Source organism: Phyllopteryx taeniolatus, chromosome 20, assembly GCF_024500385.1.
Source record: "Phyllopteryx taeniolatus isolate TA_2022b chromosome 20, UOR_Ptae_1.2, whole genome shotgun sequence".
In the NCBI taxonomy this organism is placed as follows: Eukaryota; Metazoa; Chordata; class Actinopteri; order Syngnathiformes; family Syngnathidae; genus Phyllopteryx; species Phyllopteryx taeniolatus.
Window position 1 is genome coordinate 4,266,784 of NC_084521.1, and position 18,217 is coordinate 4,285,000.

Below are 18,217 nucleotides of genomic sequence, written 5' to 3' on the forward strand. Positions count from 1 at the left end.
CCAAGTGCCCAGAAAATTATTTATTTACGACAAATAATGTCTCTTTGTTTAACTGTGCATAGTGATGGGTATGTTTAAATGCTCTTCCACTGCATCTGCATAATTAACCCTTGTAGCCACTTTCTGTGACATTGGAGTATGATGGTGTGATGTGAGATTTTTAATAAAGGTTGGGAAACACTGGAGTAAACATCCCAAATATTGCTCTTGAATAACTTCTTAAGCAGGGTACATGCATACCGATTTTTAACATCTTTTTTGATTTTTAAAATGTGAGAGGCCCCAGACGAGAGGGGGAAAATTCTGAACGGTGTGCTGACTTCTCTAATAGTATGTGGAACACACCACACAGATAAATACTCAGCTGGTGTAGTACCAATACTGACCTGTGATAGGCAGCATGGTGCCACATGGCAAAAAAAGAGAGGAGTCGAAGAAGCAATCAAAATATAAATCTTATCTGGTAAATACTGTACATTACTATCGTTACATTTAATGTCCATGGCTCGGCACAACTCGGCATTGACCACACACACAAGGATTTTTCATCGTGAATATTAAACAGGTTTCACTTTCACGATGGGGAAATGCTCAAATTTGGCTCAATATTTGTTATTTTTGTACCCTTGTATTGAACAGGGTAAAATAAACATTTGCGAGTGGCTGCCCCAACAGTTTTCTGCGCAGGTCGGGGGAAGAAAAATCCATAAACACATTCCACTTTTGATAATCACACACAATTATCTTTTAGACTCCTCTGATTATCGGGCCATTGCTTACTTTGATGTAAACACTCAAACTTGGCCCGATTGTCTGAATTTTTGTTGCCCGCTTCAAATACTGAACAGGGTTAACATTTACGATTGTTGGTTAAGACTGTTTACTGTGTAAATCGTGGTGGAAAATGTATTCCTAAAACATCCAACACCACAGAATATTCGCTCAGGATAATCTTCTAGACACGTCCGATTATCAGGCCTTTGCTTACTTTGATCACAACGGAGCTAAAGTGCTCAAATCTGGCACGATTGTAATATGTGTGTACCCCGCTTTAGCAGAAACAATACAAACAACAACAAATAGAATCCTTTCAGTCCTCTAGTGAGTGTGTACCTTTTAATCCCTGGAACATTTGACATATGTTGATTAAAATGGTCTGCGGTGACAGGAAGTGACGCTGGTCAAGTCAGGCGGTCCTCTCGGCCTGAGCATCGTGGGGGGCAGCGACCACGCCAGCCACCCCTTCGGCATCAACGAACCCGGGGTGTTCATCTCAAAGGTAAAATGTTTTCCTCCCACATTCCAAAACATGCACTTTAGGTCCAGTAAGGACTCGAAATTTTTCATAGGTGTGGATGTGAGTGGAGATGGTTATTTGTCCATTCAGCTTTTCCACTCCACAGTGAGTTGGGATAGGCTCCGGTGCACAAGCAGTATTCATTTTAAAAAAAAAAAAAAGAAAAAAAGATGGATATTATATGCCCCGCTTGCTCCACATGACCAGGTGATCCCTCACGGTTTGGCGTGTGAAAGCGGCTTGCGTGTGGGTGACCGGATCCTGGAGGTGAACGCCATCGACCTGCGCCACGCTACGCACCAGGAGGCCGTGCGGGCGCTGTTGGTCAACAAACAGGAGATCCGGATGCTGGTGCGCAGAGATCCCTCGCCGCCCGGGATGCAGGTCAGTCTCGCAATCAACTGGAGTAAAAGTTGGAGTATTTGCGGAGATGCTGATGTCGTCTTTTATGTGGCGTTGACAGGAAATTGTGATCAACAAGCAGCCAGGGGAGAAACTGGGAATCAGTATACGTGGAGGAGCTAAAGGCCACGTAGGAAATCCTTTTGACTCGACTGATGAGGGCATCTTCATATCCAAGGTACCAGTTGATCAATATTACGGTGTACACTGTTCCCGCGCTATGTTGCAGTTCTCCTATTGAAGATTCAGTGTATTGCAGATATTTTTTTTTTATTCATATCGTGCATCGAGAAAATTAAAGGAAATTCATTAAGCACATTACAAAAAATAAAATGTACATGGTGTACAGTACTACTGTGTATTATTGTATGTTTAAGATTTTAAAAGGTTTTTAACAGTATGGAAAGTGTTTTTAAGTGTATAGTAGAGTTTAATAGGACTGTGGTGAAGATTAATAAGAGTCTGAGAGGGTTCATGATTGCGTATGGACAAGGAGAGCAACATTCACCAATGCACTAGTAAGGTCAATTTTTAATGTAATTCTTAAAATATTAAAATTTACTTGAGTTTCAAAATAGGAATTTTAATTAGAATTTAGAAATTTGAATTTGAAAGTTTGAATTAGAAATGTTTATTTGAATTTTGACTTGAATTTGACTTTTGAATTTGAATTTTGAATTTGAAATTTGAATTATTATTTTTTTTATGTGGTAATATGTCTCCTTTGAAAACAGGTGAGCTCAAGTGGCGCGGCCGCCCGGGACAGCCGGCTGCAGGTGGGCATGCGCATCCTGGAGGTGAACAACCACAGCTTGCTTGGCATGACGCACACAGAGGCCGTGCGAGTGTTGCGGGCCGTGGGCGACTCCCTGGTCATGCTGGTGTGCGACGGCTTCGACCCGCGCAAAGTGCCCACTGCGGAGGCGAGTCCCAACAAGGAGCCTTATGTTCGTACAAAAGCTTCTACATTTGATCTGACTGATCAGAATTCAAGTGTGCTCAACTAACTATTTTTATCCCCAGGCGTCTCCTGGCATCATCGCCAACCCTTTTGCGACAGGCATCGTTCGTAAAAACAGTATGGAGAGTATCTCTTCTATAGATAGAGACCTGAGCCCAGAGGAGATGGACATCATGCAAAAGGTACGCTCACAAGTAGAGCTGGGATATTAATTGATTAATGGAGTTTATTTTGGGACGTTTATTCCTTAGAGCCCCGCTGATGTGCACTGCTTCCACTAACAACATGGCTACGAACAGAGAGGAGCTGGTTTACAATATTGTGTGACCAACTTAGTTATTTGTTTGCTATATTTAGCAACCTTTCAGCATTGCGGATATAAAATACCAGCCGATGGGATTTGATGGGATTTTGATGTTACAATGTTAACGTTTAAAATAGTAATTATTGAGGATCGTGTTTACATACGTTTAAATAAAAAAAGAGAGGAAGCATACTTTTTCATGTTGTCTGCAACAACCTTTTTTTTTTTTTAAACAAATTCTATTATTCCTGTGGAAGTTGATGTACTGTGAGATTTTTCTAAATATGTAACTTGGCTCAAAAAACACTGTTTTAAGGCCCATATTGCCGGGCCCTAATCAAAAGTCATTCACAAGTTGTTTCGGGAAACCAGGAAGTCATTAGCATGCATTGCAAGGGGTGACTTTTTCAGTATTTTTGCCAGTCATCAACATACCAGGAATGGCTTTAGCGCGGCCAAGCCGACGCGTGAATCAAATGTTTTTGTTCAGCGTTTTTTTGTGTGTGCCATCGCAGCAATTCAGCCTTAGCGCCAGTTTTACTGCCCGCGCTCATGCATCAGAGCACTCGAAAGCACCAGTGCGCGGCCGTTTATTTCGTTCCGACATGGAGTGAAGGCGTGTAGAATTGAGTGGGGCTCGCGTGGACTTAAAAGCAGCGGTAAGGAGGCTGACTGTCGCTCTTCTCCAGGAGTCTGAGATGGTGAGGGAGACGTCCCAGTGGGAGAAGGAAGAGATGGAGAAAATGGTGAGTTGATCACGATAACGCGGAGCTCGACATTATAGTCGACGGGGTGATCGATTTTTAAAATACTTATAGTTGAGTTTGTTCTTTAATGGAGGAGAATTCAAGTAACGGTGTTTCCTACATTTATGGAGAATTTTTACAAATAAAGTAATTAAAGTACACACACACACCTACCAAAAAAATACAATAAATAACTTCTAAGTATTTTAAAAAAGGAAGCTATTGTATATGGAGCTTAAGACTGAGACGTTCAGGCGTAATGGGGCGAATGAGGCCCCTGGCTCTTTGTCAGCAATTCCCGCAATATCCCACCTCGCATGCTTTTTCTGCTCCCAAAGTGAATGAATGATTCTATACTTTTCTTTTCTCCTCTGTTTTCTCTCTCCCCCGCTCTCTGTCCTGTTTGGTCGTGCGTGAAATCCTCTTATCGTTCCATCTGTGCCGCTGCTTTTTTTCTCGCTTACGCTGTCATTTCACCACCCATCAAATGTGTGTGCGTGTGTTCGTGTGTGCTTTCCCCTTCCGCACTGTCCTTCCCCCTTACCGGTCTGGGTCGAAGGAGCGTATGCGCTTGGAACGAGAGGAGGCAACTCGCCTGCTTGAAGAGGAGACCGAGGTGAGACACTCCCGGACTATGCTTGGAGTTTACCACACTAAAGATTGCCCGTTCCCGGAAATTAACAATATTAATTGCGTACATGCTGAACGACTTCCACATTTCGCAACCAATTCAAACCATGCGAATGTCAAAATGTTCGGCTCATTCAGGACATCCTGAAAACGTTTTGTGTTTTGCCTCTAATTCCTCCTTTCCTACAAATAGTAAAAACATTCTCCAAATTATTTGCAAAAATGTAGTCATTTGCCTGAAAGTTACAAGATTCTAAAAATCCTACTTTTCGGAAGAAATTTTCCAGTCCCAAAATTCTTACTTTTTGAGGAAGTCCACATTTTCTGAGAGCATTCCCAAATGAGTTGGGAATTTTTCAAACTTTAACCTACCCCTTTCCCATTACTTTTCCATACGAAATAGAACCATTCAAATTAATGGTTGCGCAAAAGATTCAAGTAATTCACTTCAACTTCATTTTCTCATTGGAGAATTCCCATTGTTTCTATAATTCCACATTACACAGGAAACATTCTGCAAGAAAAAAAACACATTTAAGTTAATGGAGAAAAAAAACCATTTATTTTATTTCGTGAATGATTCTAATAATCCTCACGTCAAAATTCCTACTTTTTGAATACGTTTTCCATGAGGAAATTCCCATGTTAAAGGAAAAAATTAAGAAATTCACCATTTTGCAACCTATTTTATTTCTTTATTTATTTTTTAAATACTGCTGTGACCCTCATGTTTTGGATTGTGCTGTGCTCTCTAGAACATCGGCAGTGGACCTTTAAAGCTGGACTACAAAACCTTGGCAGCGTTGCCCACCACCAGCCTGCAGAAGATCAATAGGGTAAGTCACAGACCCGTTTTGAAATGGCCTTCACCCCCACCGTGAAAGCCTCACCTTGATGTCCTGTCCTCTTGAACTTACCGTTTGCTCTGTGCATAACGACACTCCCACACACACACACACACACACACAACATGGCCGACCTCAGACCTATTATGTTTGTTCCAAGGACACGTGCACCTTTTTGGAGGACTGGGGAAATGAATAAACCCCAGCACTCGTGGGACTGTTTTAAAAGAAAGCACATGAGGCTTCCCTGCATCTATCTGTGTGTGTGACACAGAGAGGTGGCAAGATTGGGGGAAGGGTTGACAGCTGGCCTTCTTGTGATATTTTAAACCTGCATGTGGCTCTGAAGTGGACAAAGGCCACTTTGGGTGGGTGTAGCGGAGGGGCAGACAGTTGGGAAGGGTGTTGTCCCGCAAGGGTTTTCGCTTTGACTTCCAAGAGGACTTACATTGACTTGGACATACAGGACGCTCCAGCCCAACACTCTCCGGTAAGTATGCAAACTGGACTGGTGGCATTTTATACTTTGACTTCCATTCATATTTATTTTTTTTTCTAGAAATTGCAACAGTTCCTTTTAATTATTTTGGGGCTAGGGCTGGATATTATTAAGAACCTCACAATTTGATTTGATTGCGATTCTTTAGGTTGTGTTTTGATCTAATTCGATATTGATTTTAATGCGTTGATGTTGATTCAGTCAGGGGTAGAAATACACAAATAGAGTGGTGCCTTGAGATAAAAGTGTTTATTCGCAGTAATGCCCTCACATGTTGGAAAGGAGAGCGATGCACTTGTTGAACGCCGGGAGAACAGTAAACGAATGACCGCACTCATGGAAGTGCTGCTGTCGGCCACAGCTCACGCCAGACGCTCTCACGTTACCGCACCAGGCCCCACTTCTTAAAGGCACACGCATGTACAAAGACACTCCAATACATACAGTATTTTCTATACATTTCATGTTGGTAATTTGTGTTTTATATTCAAATATGTTTACAATAAAATGTGTTTTAATACATGTGTTCAGAGTGTAGCGGGTGGTTCTGGAATATATATCCACGGATAAACGAGGGTTCACTGTAGTGCTAAATTTACATTTTTGCTCCTGCCTCGACTCACTCACATCCTCGAAGGTGCCGAACTGTCTCGCTGCTCTGATAAATTGGTTATTTAGGGCACTTGTCTAAGGGGTCTAGACTGCAGCCGTCAGTCAGTCTTGTTGAAAGCATTAGCCGGTGTGGAAGTCTCGAATGACGAGATCATGAAGCAGTGGCTCTCTCTGACGTTAGGCAACATTTAGTGAGTAAGTTACTCCCAGTCGGCCACCGTGCCTCCTAGAGAGACCATTAGAAAACATTTTTTAAAATAGTTTTATCCCACACTCTTGCTCTAAACACATTTAAACTTATCAAAACACAATTAACCACAAGCAGCAGTTTGGAAGATACACTGTAAATAGTGAACAATTCTTCAAAAGACAAGCTTCAAGCTGTTTTTAATGACACTCCCAGTTTAGGTTTACTGTCAAATTAAACACAAAACAAAGAGAACAACACATTATTTAAAATAACCACAGCCTTTGTAAAGTCTGTTTAGCTTAATGCTAACAAACAGCACAAAATGCCATAGAAAAGCTCATGATTAGCATCGGTGTTGCGCTGTTACAACACTTTAAGCAACACATAACAATACTCACAGTTACATATTCTTTATCCTCTGTGAAGAATGACTAATGTTACTGCGGCTGACTGAGGAGCTGTGACCGTCGCAATGTGCATCCATACATGTATTATACTTCCCCCAGGTGGCCAAGGCGAACACACCTAAAAGCTCCAAACACAAAAGTGAAAGAAAATGGAACTCTGAACCGCAATTTAGCGAGGCATCGTTATTGTCACACTTGTGTATCCCAAAGTAAGGTTTGCTACATGCCCCAAAACTCCAACAGTGACTTTATTTTTCCTCCAAAGCGCACCTTCTCTTCCTTTTGTTTAAATTGTTTTAAGTCTTCCTATGTCCTGTTTTTCCATTTCTTTCATTGTACGTGTCCTCCCTCTGGTTTGCCTTTCTCCCGGTTCAGTTCTCTCCTTCTCTAAGTCCGACCGCCCCCATGGAGGCCCCCCTGCAGGCCCAGTACAACGCCCCATTAGAGCCTCTGGGCTTCAGTTTAAGCCACCCCCCGAACCCCCACGCGGACCCAGCATCCTCCCCGAGTCTGTTCTCCTCCAAAGAAGACAGCGTCGGCTCGACGGCGACTCTGAATTTGGCAGCGCAAGATGAGGAGTCTTTGGTGGATTCGCAACCCATCTGCTTCAAGGAGAACCCCTTTTTAGTAGCCAACCGCAAAGGCAAGGGTCTGCCGCCCGGCCAGCAGATCCTATCGGGACCACCGGTGGGCTACGGGAAACAGGGCCAACTTCAGCCTTGGTTGTTCAGCAAGGCAAGACTGCTTTTGCGCGAGTGTGCTGTGGAGCCGGCATGTTGTGTGACAATACAGTTTCGTCCCACGATACAGAGAGACCAGCTACATTTTTTTTTTCCATAGCTTTATCCCTCCCACACGCTTTGAACACACTTTGTTTAACAACGCACAAAAAAAGTAAAGTATCCTTTGCGCATGTTCTCACTCTCGCTGTCAAGAAATTGGAGACCATCACATAACATCACTTTGACAAAACGAAGACTCTAAATAGGTCAAGCGTGTTTGCTTCAAGCAGTTTGTCACTCCCAGTTGAAGCTCATTGTAACATTGACATAAAACAAAAGCGAAGCAAACATTGTATATTTAGACACCGATACTATCTTAATTTTGTTGAAAGAAAGTCTGCTAGCTTAATGCTAACATATAATGCGAAACACCATAGATGGGCAAACGGAAATTAGCATTGATGTGACTGTAATTATTAACCTTCAAGCAACTGCTACTTTAACACATTCAAACAGGGTATACAACAATGCTCACAGACACGTATATTCTCTCTCCTATGTGGGAATGACTATTACTGGAGTTTACAATAGTTGGGGACCTTCTCTGCCTCTTCTTCTCTCTCTTAATTAAGCTACATCCCTTCCAGTAGACCTCAGTGCTGCCCAGCTTGTCGGACTTCCCTGTATGCTCTAAAAACTCATGAAAACAACAAACGATGGCTTAAAAATCTGTGCGAACGATGAGCCGCAATGTATCAGGGGGGTTCACTGTCCCCTTGTGAATAAAATCTACACAGAAGTTGCCATTCACTTGTTTCCTCACAAATACGCCTTTTATGGGCGGGCGCATGCTTTGCAATGCACTCGTGTTCACTCCTCGGTCAGGATAGGCTGGAATGTGTGTCGCAACAGCTGCGGTGGGCAGCATAAGCCGCCGTGAAGGATTGTTTGAGGCCCGCAGGATGTTGGGAAGAAGTGCATGTCCTTTGCCTGGTTGAATTTTTGTGTACGAGACTAACCGATGAGTCACCATGTAGAAATAAGTTGGCGCAATGGCGCCAAGACAGGAGAAAAGAGTCCGTAAAATCCAAAGTTTAGGATTCTTCCACAGATACCAAACGTGTACCACAACAGCATGTCTACAGAAGATATCGATGTTGGCTAATTGAATATAGTCTACCATCGCTAGTTAGAACGTACTGTACTTATTCGCTGACACCCACGTCACTCACCAGGCCAGGCCCTGCCTTTTTAAAGTACCTTGATTTTAAAATAAATATATATTCGATAGCTGCTGCCCTAGGTCCACCCAATCTGTGTTGATTCTGCGTGCTAAGTGTCGTTTTGTCTTCCAGACCCCATCATCTGATTACACCAGGACCGAGAGTCCAATCAGAGAAGCCCCCTACTCTCCGACCATCCAGCCGGTGAGCACCGAGCAGCTTCATTTTCATTCACTTCACCTTTTTGCAGCTTTTGTGTTCTCCACTCCATGAGCCCCTTTTGACTTTCCTGCCCCCTCAGCCCAGCCACCAGTCTTCCGATAGCTCCCTGTGTTCCGGCAGGGAGACCCGCTTCGTAAGTGGGGCCCCCGCCCCAAAGGCTGTCTGTCTGCTATGACCAGAATGACTTGTTTGGTCTTTATTCTTTGGAGCTGCTACGTCAGGGCCAGCTGATAACTGTCCGCATGCACTTACACTCGATACTACAGCGGTGCCTTGAGACCCGATTTACGAGGTTTTTGACATATGAGCCATTATTCGGCTGATAATAAAATAAAAAATCAGCATGTTACGATTTGATGTTAAAATAAACAATTTTACATATACATTTGAACAATATTTTTGTCCCTCTTCTACAAATGGTCTGGCCCACCTTACCAATTTAAAAGTCGGATGTGGCCCACCTCTGTACGAGAAGCTTCTAGAAATTCTGCTGTCATCAAATGGGCTCTTGCAGTTCTAAACTCGGCCTGCCTTCGTTCTTAGAGTTCAGTTTGTGTACTTGACGTCTGTCTGGGCATCCTTTTTTGTTGTTCTCCTCAAGTCGTCGTATTTTCTTTTTATAGGCAAGCATTCATTTCACCTCCACCCCCAACACCAGGGACCACACTTCATCCTCTGTGAGTGTCGATTTGCTGCAAAAGCCACCGTCTGGTTCTTGCCTGATGTCTCACAGTTCCCTTACTTTTTCTCTCTGCAGACCCGACCGGGCGCCATCCTCCCCGTCGGGCGCATGCGACCGAGCACCTCCCCGGCCACTCCGGACGGCCTCAGCCCTAGCCCCTTCCAGCATGGCCCCTCTCCCTTCAACTCTCAGACCTCTGTAAGACCCCTCACCTCCACGTAGGGCTGCACTCTCGTGGCCTCCGTCTGGCAAGCCGTTTGAGCGTTTTTCCCATATCCTTGATATCCACCTTAATGTCCGTGTACTACTAGTACGCTATTGGTCCTCACTAGAAAGACAATTCAGCACACAAGTAGAACGAGTGTGTCTTACTAGTAACGTTTGTTCCACTATCGCCTTCCACTACTGTATGAAAAATTTCACTTTGACTTTTGACGATGCACGGGGATGCATTTAAGGCCTGTCAACAAAACAGGACATGTCAAATGCAGACGAAAACACTATCAGTGATATGGGGGGGTTCAATGTCTTGGAAAAAAACCTTACAAGTAAGACAGTTGTTCGACGAGTGCACTGAATTGTCTTACTAGGGAAGACAAAGTGTACAAATACACGAACTCTTAAGATGGATATCAAGCATATTGCATCAACGCGCCAAGGGTTTTCCATACCGGCGCCTCTCTCAGAGCGGAGGTGCAGGTCTTGTAAAGTCACAGCAAAATATTTGTACTTCTGAAAGAAACCAAAGAAAAGAGCAAGACTTGAATCCATATATGCCTTAATTCTTCTAATTTCCCATGTATGTCCAAAGTCTTCCTGGTTTGAGCTTTGCAAGCCCTACTGTCTTGTCTTTCCTCTGGCGTACCTCCCCTCCGTCCTTCACACGCACAACCAGCCGCCATACTGTTCACCCGTCCACTCCCACAATCGACTTTGATCGTATTTTCATCGTCTACCCTCTCGTTTGTCTGTCATCCCCGCCTCCTCTTCCTCTTTTTCCCCTCGGCTCCTTCACCATACCCCTCCCCCCCTGGTGGACCGCCCTCCCTTCCCCCTTGCAGCCTCGCGCCCCCTCCCCCACCTCGCCCTACGAGTTCCCCACGAATGCCAAGCAGGCGTACAAGGCGTTTGCCGCCGTGCCTCGCTCGCTGGCGGCGCTGGAGCCGGAGCAGGTAGGCCGAGTCGCGCCAGGTACTGGTGCCGCATCGCGACGACAAGGCATGCTGTCCCCCCCGCCCCCCACCCACAAACATCCCCTACCAGCCACCGCCTCCCCACCGGTAGCTACAAAAACGAGCTTGCGTTGCATTGGGAGGCGCCTGTGACGTGCTGTGACGTGTGGAATGCAGTCATCGGCTTCGTACTCGCAGTGTCGTCATGCACCGCGGTGTTGGCTCTTCTAATCCATCCTATTCACCCACGTGTTGCACGTGCACTAATATCCATTCGCTTTGTACATACACTACTCACAAAACGTTTGGGATATTAGGCTTTAGGTGAAATTTAAGGATGACTCTAAAATGTACTATAACCTTTACAGGTGAACATTCAACAGTTTAGAGAAAGTCAAATTAAGTTCCGTGCAGCAATTCTCTTAAATATGGTTCCCTCTAGTAGGATGTGATGCGGCCGAAAACGACGCCATATGCGTGGCTCGGACGCTAGTTTTCATGAGCGGCCGACCTAGCCGGCTGCGACGACGCCAACAACCTGTACCAATACACGAAATACAGTATATTGTATTTTACAATAATACTTTACGATTTCTTATGTACCTCTGGCTAGAAATCAAAGCGCGGAGTCTCTGTAGCTCGTTTCGTCTCTTTTTGGCAGTCCGTTTTCCCCTTGTCAATCGCGGCATGTTTTTGTGGTTCAATTAAAAAAAGAATACAGTACAGTGTACTGTATGGAGCTTCAAAACCGGATACAGGGTCCCAGTTTTTCCGTTGCAGTTCACCGGTAGTTGTGCGGTGCTCAGTCACTTGGTGTGCGGCGAATCATTTTTTTTCACGATGGTCCACTTCAGTTCCATTGGGCCCCGTCCGTCTCTCAGTGTATGGCGGGTTTAAGCTCAGTGGCCATTGAATTTTGCCATTCGGCTCCTTGTTAGAGAACCGCAAGTTGTGGACATTCAAAAATGTAAAGAAGGTCAAATCAAGGTTGTAGCACATTTTAGGTTCATCCTGAAATCTTGATCAAACTACCAAACTTTTTGTGAGTAGTGTACTGTATTATATCTGCCTGCTCCATATCAGTCTTTGTCCTCCATCCTCTTTTTGTGCAGTACTAATTCATTTCTTTCTCTGCCCATTAGGACTTGGTGTATGGTGTGAGGAACAATTCCCAGGCCAAGCAGCCTTCTCCAGAGGTGAGTGGATTCCTAATGAATTGGCATGACACATTCTTCTCCTGATGACGCATAACCAGTGAATTTTGCAGCCACAGAGTGAAGATTCCTCTCCACTTTCACGCTACTGTCGGCCAATCAAATCGGGCGTCAAAGGGAGCCTTCTGATGTTATTTCCCGTCTACTGTTTAAAGGAGACCTTATGCGTTTTATAGCGAACACTTTAGCCTCTGAATAGTCTTGGTAAAACACCATGATGTATTTGAGCCCGGTGACAGCCCGTGTGGCCCTTTCAGCCCGAGTTGAACAACGAGGTGTTTGACGACGGCGCGGACGGTCAGGAGGGGGCCGGCGGGGCTGCGGCCGTCGAGGTCGCGGCTCGCTCCGCCCTCTCGCCTGACCGTTTGGAGTACATGAATCTGGCGGCCGTGCCTCGCCTCTCCAGGCCGTCCCTGGACACGCAGGTAGCCGCCGCCTCCAGCAGCCCTGCTCCTGTGGTGTGCTTGGCCTGGCCAGTGGTGGGCTCCAGGCTGCATCTGCAATCCTTGAATCTAGTCTTTAATCTCTGCAAATGGCAGAGGTGGGGGACTCCATTCACACGACTTGACTCGAGTCAGACTTAAGTCGCCAATTTGGGACTTGTTGGGTTAAAACTGGACTTTACGTTATGTTTTACATTCACTTCACAGTTTAGTTTACTGACAGGTGGTCAAACATGAAGATAAAGTCATAAATAATACGAAGACTGGATTTGGAACTATTAGTGTATTAGTACAGCTAATTAAGTACAGATATTTAGTGCAAGGGGCTAATGTGCAAATGTATGTTGTGACCGAACAAGATTGTATGACCTGACTTATGACTTTTTGAAGCCAAGTGATGACTCGAAATGGGACTCAACTTGGCTTGACTTTTGCCAAAGTAACTTAAAATTAACTTAACTTAAAAAGTTTATACATAGGTCACTTACTCCCACCTCTGACAAATGGTGTTGGGTTCCTATTGAGTTTACTTTCTGCGCCCTCACCTTTCAAATCCTGCTGAATCAACATTTCTGACCATGTCGTCCTGTATGGACACGTGGAGCTCTGATAATACTTCACGCTTTCCTAATCCGCAGAGTCCGTCGCCCGGTGGCAAGGACAGCCCGGAGCAGCGCTCCTTCCGGGATCGGCAGAAATACTTTGAGATCGACGTGAAGCAGCAGACGCCCGACAAGCCCAAGCCTCGCGTCTCGCTGGTCGGCGAGGACGACCTCAAGAAGATGAGGGAGGAGGAAGGTTGGTCCTTGATGCCTCTTCAGATACAGAGAATCTTGGTGCTGAAGTGAGATCAAAAGCTTGATTTAGACAGAAGTAGTCCTTTGCCGCCATCTTGTGGCATCTCCGGCCATATAAACATTTGGTGGGTCTCAGTTACTCCAGCGTTTTTTTTTTTCTCCGCTATTTGCATATATCTTGGGGGTTTACTGTACTTTTGTACTCAAATCTCCAAATATACCGTTTGAATCCTGTGTTTGTTTGGACGCAGAGCGTAAATTTGAGCAGAGAGCGCGGGAGTACCTGCTGGACGAAGAGGATGAGGATGACGAGGAGGACCTGGCCAAGCACGTGGCGCAGATGAAGGTGACTGGCAAGGTGCTGCTGGACGGAGTGGAGTACGACGTGGAGCCCGTGTCCGTGCCGTCGCAGCCGTGCGCCACGCCGCCCGGCTACTGCGGGAGTTCAGGGTATAAAGTTAAAAAAAAACGCACATTTTTTTCAAGGACACGTTATGATTTTTTATGACATTGTGTGCACTGTTACATGAAAGTGGGGCAAAAATTGAGAAGGGCTCGCTCACAGACGTGGAAATAAGTAGATAAAAGATTTTCTTGCTGGTTTAATTTCCCATGTGATGGGTGGGCAGGCACTGCAGAGAGCCAACTATTTGTATACAAGCCATTAAAAACATCATTTTCCATATGTCCTTTTTAATGTTTGATTGCGTCCCATGGCTGACGTCTGTGTGAATCTCCCTGTAGGCCCTCGTCAGTGGACGGTAAAGGAGACACACCGAGGAATTCGTTGGACGACAGCTTCAGACTGGAGCAGCGGCCCAACTCCATGACTGGGTAAGGAAAACATTTCTCACTTAATCCCTAGTCGGGTGTCAAGCTCATTTTTTTTTGCGGGTCACATTGTAGTTACCGTTTCCCTTAGAGGGCCATTACGACTGTAAAACCATAGAAATGTTAAATTCCCTCATCATATTATTAAATATGCACAACAAATTGTTGGATAACGACTTTTGAAATCAGAAGTCAAGCATAATAGTTTAACTATTGTTTTTAAGTTACTGTTAAAAGGAGTTTGGGAACAAAAAAATGCTAGCAATATTTCACATAATTATTATTTTTACACATGAACATTTTAAATTTTGGTACCAATTTTTATCAAGAATCATAGAAGCTGATTTTTTTGCGTGCCACATAAAATGATGCAGTGGGCCGGAGGTGGCCCCTGGGCCTTAAGTTTGACACCAATGTGATTTCACTTCTAAAGTCCTCACGCGCTCCCTGTGTCCCCCCAGTCTGATCCCCGTGTACGCCGGTGACTCCGCGGCTCCCATTCGCACGGCCAAAGCCGAGCGGCGACACCAGGAGAGGCTCCGCATGCAGAGTCCGGAGCTGGCCGTGGCCCTGGACAAGGACCTCTCCCCCGCCGAGAAGCGAGCCCTGGAGGCCGAGAAGAGAGCCATGTGGAGAGCGGCACGGTAGGTTTTGCAGACCGTACTCGCCTCCTTGTGTTAGTCTTGGGATTCCATCCGTCATCTATTACAGTGAACCCCCCTATCCGCATTTCACGATTCAGCAATTGAATTATTCACATTTCTGTTTTTCTGTGGAACCTACCCTCAGCTAGTTGCCGAAAAACTCAACGACAGTGGTGCCTTGGGATATAAGTTTAATTTAATGCCAATAATTTGTTAAGCCTTCCAAAAAATTATTATTCTGTGTATTTTAACGAGGAAAAATATCACTATCATATTGTACTCCATAAAAACAAAATACAGCAAAACAGTAATGACAACATTAAGTAAATTATAAAGAATTAAACTGTTTTTGTGACACTTTTTGCTTCAATCAATGGACATTATACTCCTCCTTCTGGTGTGTGCGCCTTGGCCACCTAGGGTCAGTATAAGACAGACAAAAGGATATACATGGAGACGTAACGCAACTCCTCAGCAGTAAGATTAGTCATCTTCGCGGAGGATAAAGAATGTCTTCGTGTGAGTAGCTGTATTATCTGTGCACATTTTGCTCCACCGTTTGTGTTCAATAGCCGTTGCTTAAAGGGTTATAACACCGCAACGTCGTTGCGTGTTATATTAGCCTGTCTATGGTGTTTCCCAATATCTTTTAACATTAGCATGAAGTTAGTGGATTTAAAGCTAAGCTATGGGGTTGTTTGAAGTATCTCTGATCTCTTTGTTTCATGTTTAGTCAGTAAACTTCAACTGGGCGTGGCAAAAAAAACAGCTTGACGCCTTTTTAAAATTACTTTATTTATTTAATATTTTTTATATATATTATATATGTGTATATATATATATATATATATATATATTTTTTTTTTTAAGAATTGTTTACCATCTGGACTTCTCCCTTCCAAACTGCTGCCTTATTGTGAAGTGAATTAACTGCCACCATACAGCACTTGTATTTCAAGTTTGCGCTACGAATTACACTCTCATCTCAAGGCACCACCGCACTCGATGTTTCGCTGTTTGCAGCAGGGTATCGTGGTTTACTGCATTTCCTTGTTTTTCCTGTTTCCTCTCTCTGCGTGTCTTCCTCTTTGCTGGTGAACATTTCTTCATCCCTCTTCCTCTTCCTGTTGGTCACGCTGGGGGGCACAGGCCTTTAGGCTTGGAGGACGATGTTAGGCAGTATGAGCAGGACCTGGCTAAGAGGCTCTACCAGGCTCGGGTGAGAGCCTCTCACGGCACGGCGGGCCCTGCCTCCAATCCTTCCTCCTCTGCCGCCTCCCAGCTCAGGTCTGCTCCGCGGGTCCCTGCAGCCACCAGGGGCCACATGCACGGCATCGTGGGGGGTGGGTGGGGTGGGTTGGTGCTAAAAGGTAGCTTTGCTGCCTTTCCGCTGTTGTCTTGCTCTTTGCACGTCTTTTTCCACCTCATCCGTGTCCTTTTTGTGCCTCGCTGTTCCATTTTGTACTAATGCACACTTGCCTGCAGCAAGTTTGCGTGTGAAGGGTCAGCCTACCGGCAGAGTAGGTAGTCCTTTTCCTGGAATGCCTCCATTCGTGTTTACCGCGCAATTACCGTAAAGTTCACATTTTACCCCAGCTCAAACAAAGATGCGTCTTATTTCCGGATTTTCCCCTTTCCCAGGAGCGCCACGTCTGGTCTTAGTACGTCTTTAAGTCAGCAAAATTGTCTTTACTGTTCATTGATTTTTCTATGCGCTCCATGTCCATGGTTGAATTGTTTCAAAATCAAATCCACACACACTGAAACATTCGGGTCGATATTCAGATCTGCTTAACTGCACACACACTCATGTATTATTTTTTTATTGTCCATATTTTGTGACACTAGTAGTATTTTTGCCTCGGTGTTAGTTTTTGTTGGTTTATTCCCAACAGTTAGGAAGGCAGTTTTTTGTTTTTTTTCTCATATTCTGCCCTCCTTGAACATACAGTGTTGAGTTCTAACAGTGTTCTTGCTTTTTATCTATCATAAATGTTCATTTACAATAGTTTCAAACACAGCGGCAATGCCATTATTAGCCGAACATACTGCAAGTCTGCTGGCTTAATGCAAAGATACAATGGGAAACGCCATAGATGGGCTAATGTAAATTAGCATCACTATTCTGGTCATTTTAAAGCGTCAAACAACTGTTACTTTAACGGTAGTAACACCTACAAATGGAATACACAACAGCACTAACTGGGATATATTCCCTCTGCTGTGTGGAAACAATTGGAACTATTGAAGTTTAGCTTTAACGTTTAGGTTGATGACACTATTTTAAACCAGCAAACAACTGTTACCTTAAACCATCAAACACTTAAGGTACAACTGTTATGGCCAAATGTTACGGTACCTTAAACGTTTGTCACAGCAAACCAGGACAAGGAGCACCCAGATTTGAAATGATTGCCACCCACCCAATGTGGTGTGTGTGCGTGCGTGTGCGCGGCCTTGTCTCTTCGCATCCTCCAGCCTCGCCCAGTTGTCTGATCAATGTGCGGTTTGTTGTTTCGGTAGGATGAAGTCTCTGGAACAGGACGCGCTCAAAGCCCAGATGGTCATCGCCAAGTCTCGGGACGGGAAAAAGCGCGGTACCCTGGACCAGCTGGCGGAGTCGCCCTCGCCCGCGCCCACACCCTCGCCCACCCCGATGGAAGGTAGGAAGCTGTTTGAGTACTAAAAGGATTATTACTTCTTTGTTTTTTGACTTCAACCTCCCTTCCCTTCCTTGTCTCCCAGAGCTCATCAGTCCTCGAGGACTAACCTCCCCGGGCAGACTGGTAAGTCATTCAAAGGAGCGACCGCTGCCAGACATACTGGATGCAATTATACACTAAATACATCGGTGCCTTCAGATACGAGTGATGGGAAAAATAACAGCCCCCGACACCGATTTCACCAGTGAGTTGAGGAGCTCCATTAAGACAAAAGGAGTGCTTTGCCACCATCTTGATGCTTTCGGTTCAGGTCACTGGTGGAGCCCTATGGCAGCAGACTGGGACAAAGCATCTGTCGAGATATTAAATGTCTACGTTGTCTTTTGTTTTGCACAAGATGTCCTCAAGAGCTCCCAAAGATGACCGTATCCAATGTTTAGGCTTTGGTCCCGTCACGTTCAGCGTAAGGCCCATATACTCTACGTTGCTGCAAGGTTTATAACTACCAGGACATCAATACTAGTTTTGTTAGCCCGTTTATGCCCTTTTGCATTGTGGGGTACCATTAAGCTAGTTGACTTTCCTAAATTGTGTGGTTTGGTTCAATACAAATATACTTCTTTTTGTTTGATGTATAATCTAGATGTGTGGTTGATGGTGTTTAAAAGGGGGGAATAGATTTGCTTCATTGGCATTAATCAACCATCTTGC

The 18,217-nt window shown here is 44.8% G+C and overlaps 1 protein-coding gene across 27 annotated transcripts in view; it reads left to right on the top strand.

Moving 5' to 3' along the window:
* Nucleotides 1-18,217, top strand: part of scrib (scribble planar cell polarity protein) — a 60,613-nt gene that overhangs the window by 35,153 nt on the left and 7,243 nt on the right. For 6 of the 27 annotated variants that reach the window (XM_061759100.1, XM_061759086.1, XM_061759103.1 and 3 more), the window contains 23 exons: nt 1,169-1,279; nt 1,505-1,681; nt 1,761-1,877; nt 2,434-2,646; nt 2,723-2,842; nt 3,654-3,710; nt 4,270-4,326; nt 5,096-5,176; nt 7,269-7,628; nt 8,971-9,042; nt 9,140-9,193; nt 9,684-9,737; nt 9,818-9,940; nt 10,804-10,914; nt 12,057-12,110; nt 12,386-12,553; nt 13,210-13,369; nt 13,620-13,818; nt 14,113-14,202; nt 14,661-14,843; nt 15,993-16,130; nt 17,367-17,506; nt 17,589-17,629. In XM_061759100.1, the coding sequence (XP_061615084.1) occupies nt 1,169-1,279; nt 1,505-1,681; nt 1,761-1,877; nt 2,434-2,646; nt 2,723-2,842; nt 3,654-3,710; nt 4,270-4,326; nt 5,096-5,176; nt 7,269-7,628; nt 8,971-9,042; nt 9,140-9,193; nt 9,684-9,737; nt 9,818-9,940; nt 10,804-10,914; nt 12,057-12,110; nt 12,386-12,553; nt 13,210-13,369; nt 13,620-13,818; nt 14,113-14,202; nt 14,661-14,843; nt 15,993-16,130; nt 17,367-17,506; nt 17,589-17,629 (2,880 nt within the window). Of the gene's footprint in view, nt 1-1,168; nt 1,280-1,504; nt 1,682-1,760; nt 1,878-2,433; nt 2,647-2,722; nt 2,843-3,653; nt 3,711-4,269; nt 4,327-5,095; nt 5,177-7,268; nt 7,629-8,970; nt 9,043-9,139; nt 9,194-9,683; nt 9,738-9,817; nt 9,941-10,803; nt 10,915-12,056; nt 12,111-12,385; nt 12,554-13,209; nt 13,370-13,619; nt 13,819-14,112; nt 14,203-14,660; nt 14,844-15,992; nt 16,131-17,366; nt 17,507-17,588; nt 17,630-17,704 lie in introns of all 27 variants that reach the window. The other 21 variants (XM_061759088.1, XM_061759091.1, XM_061759101.1 and 18 more) reach the window with 19 other exon arrangements.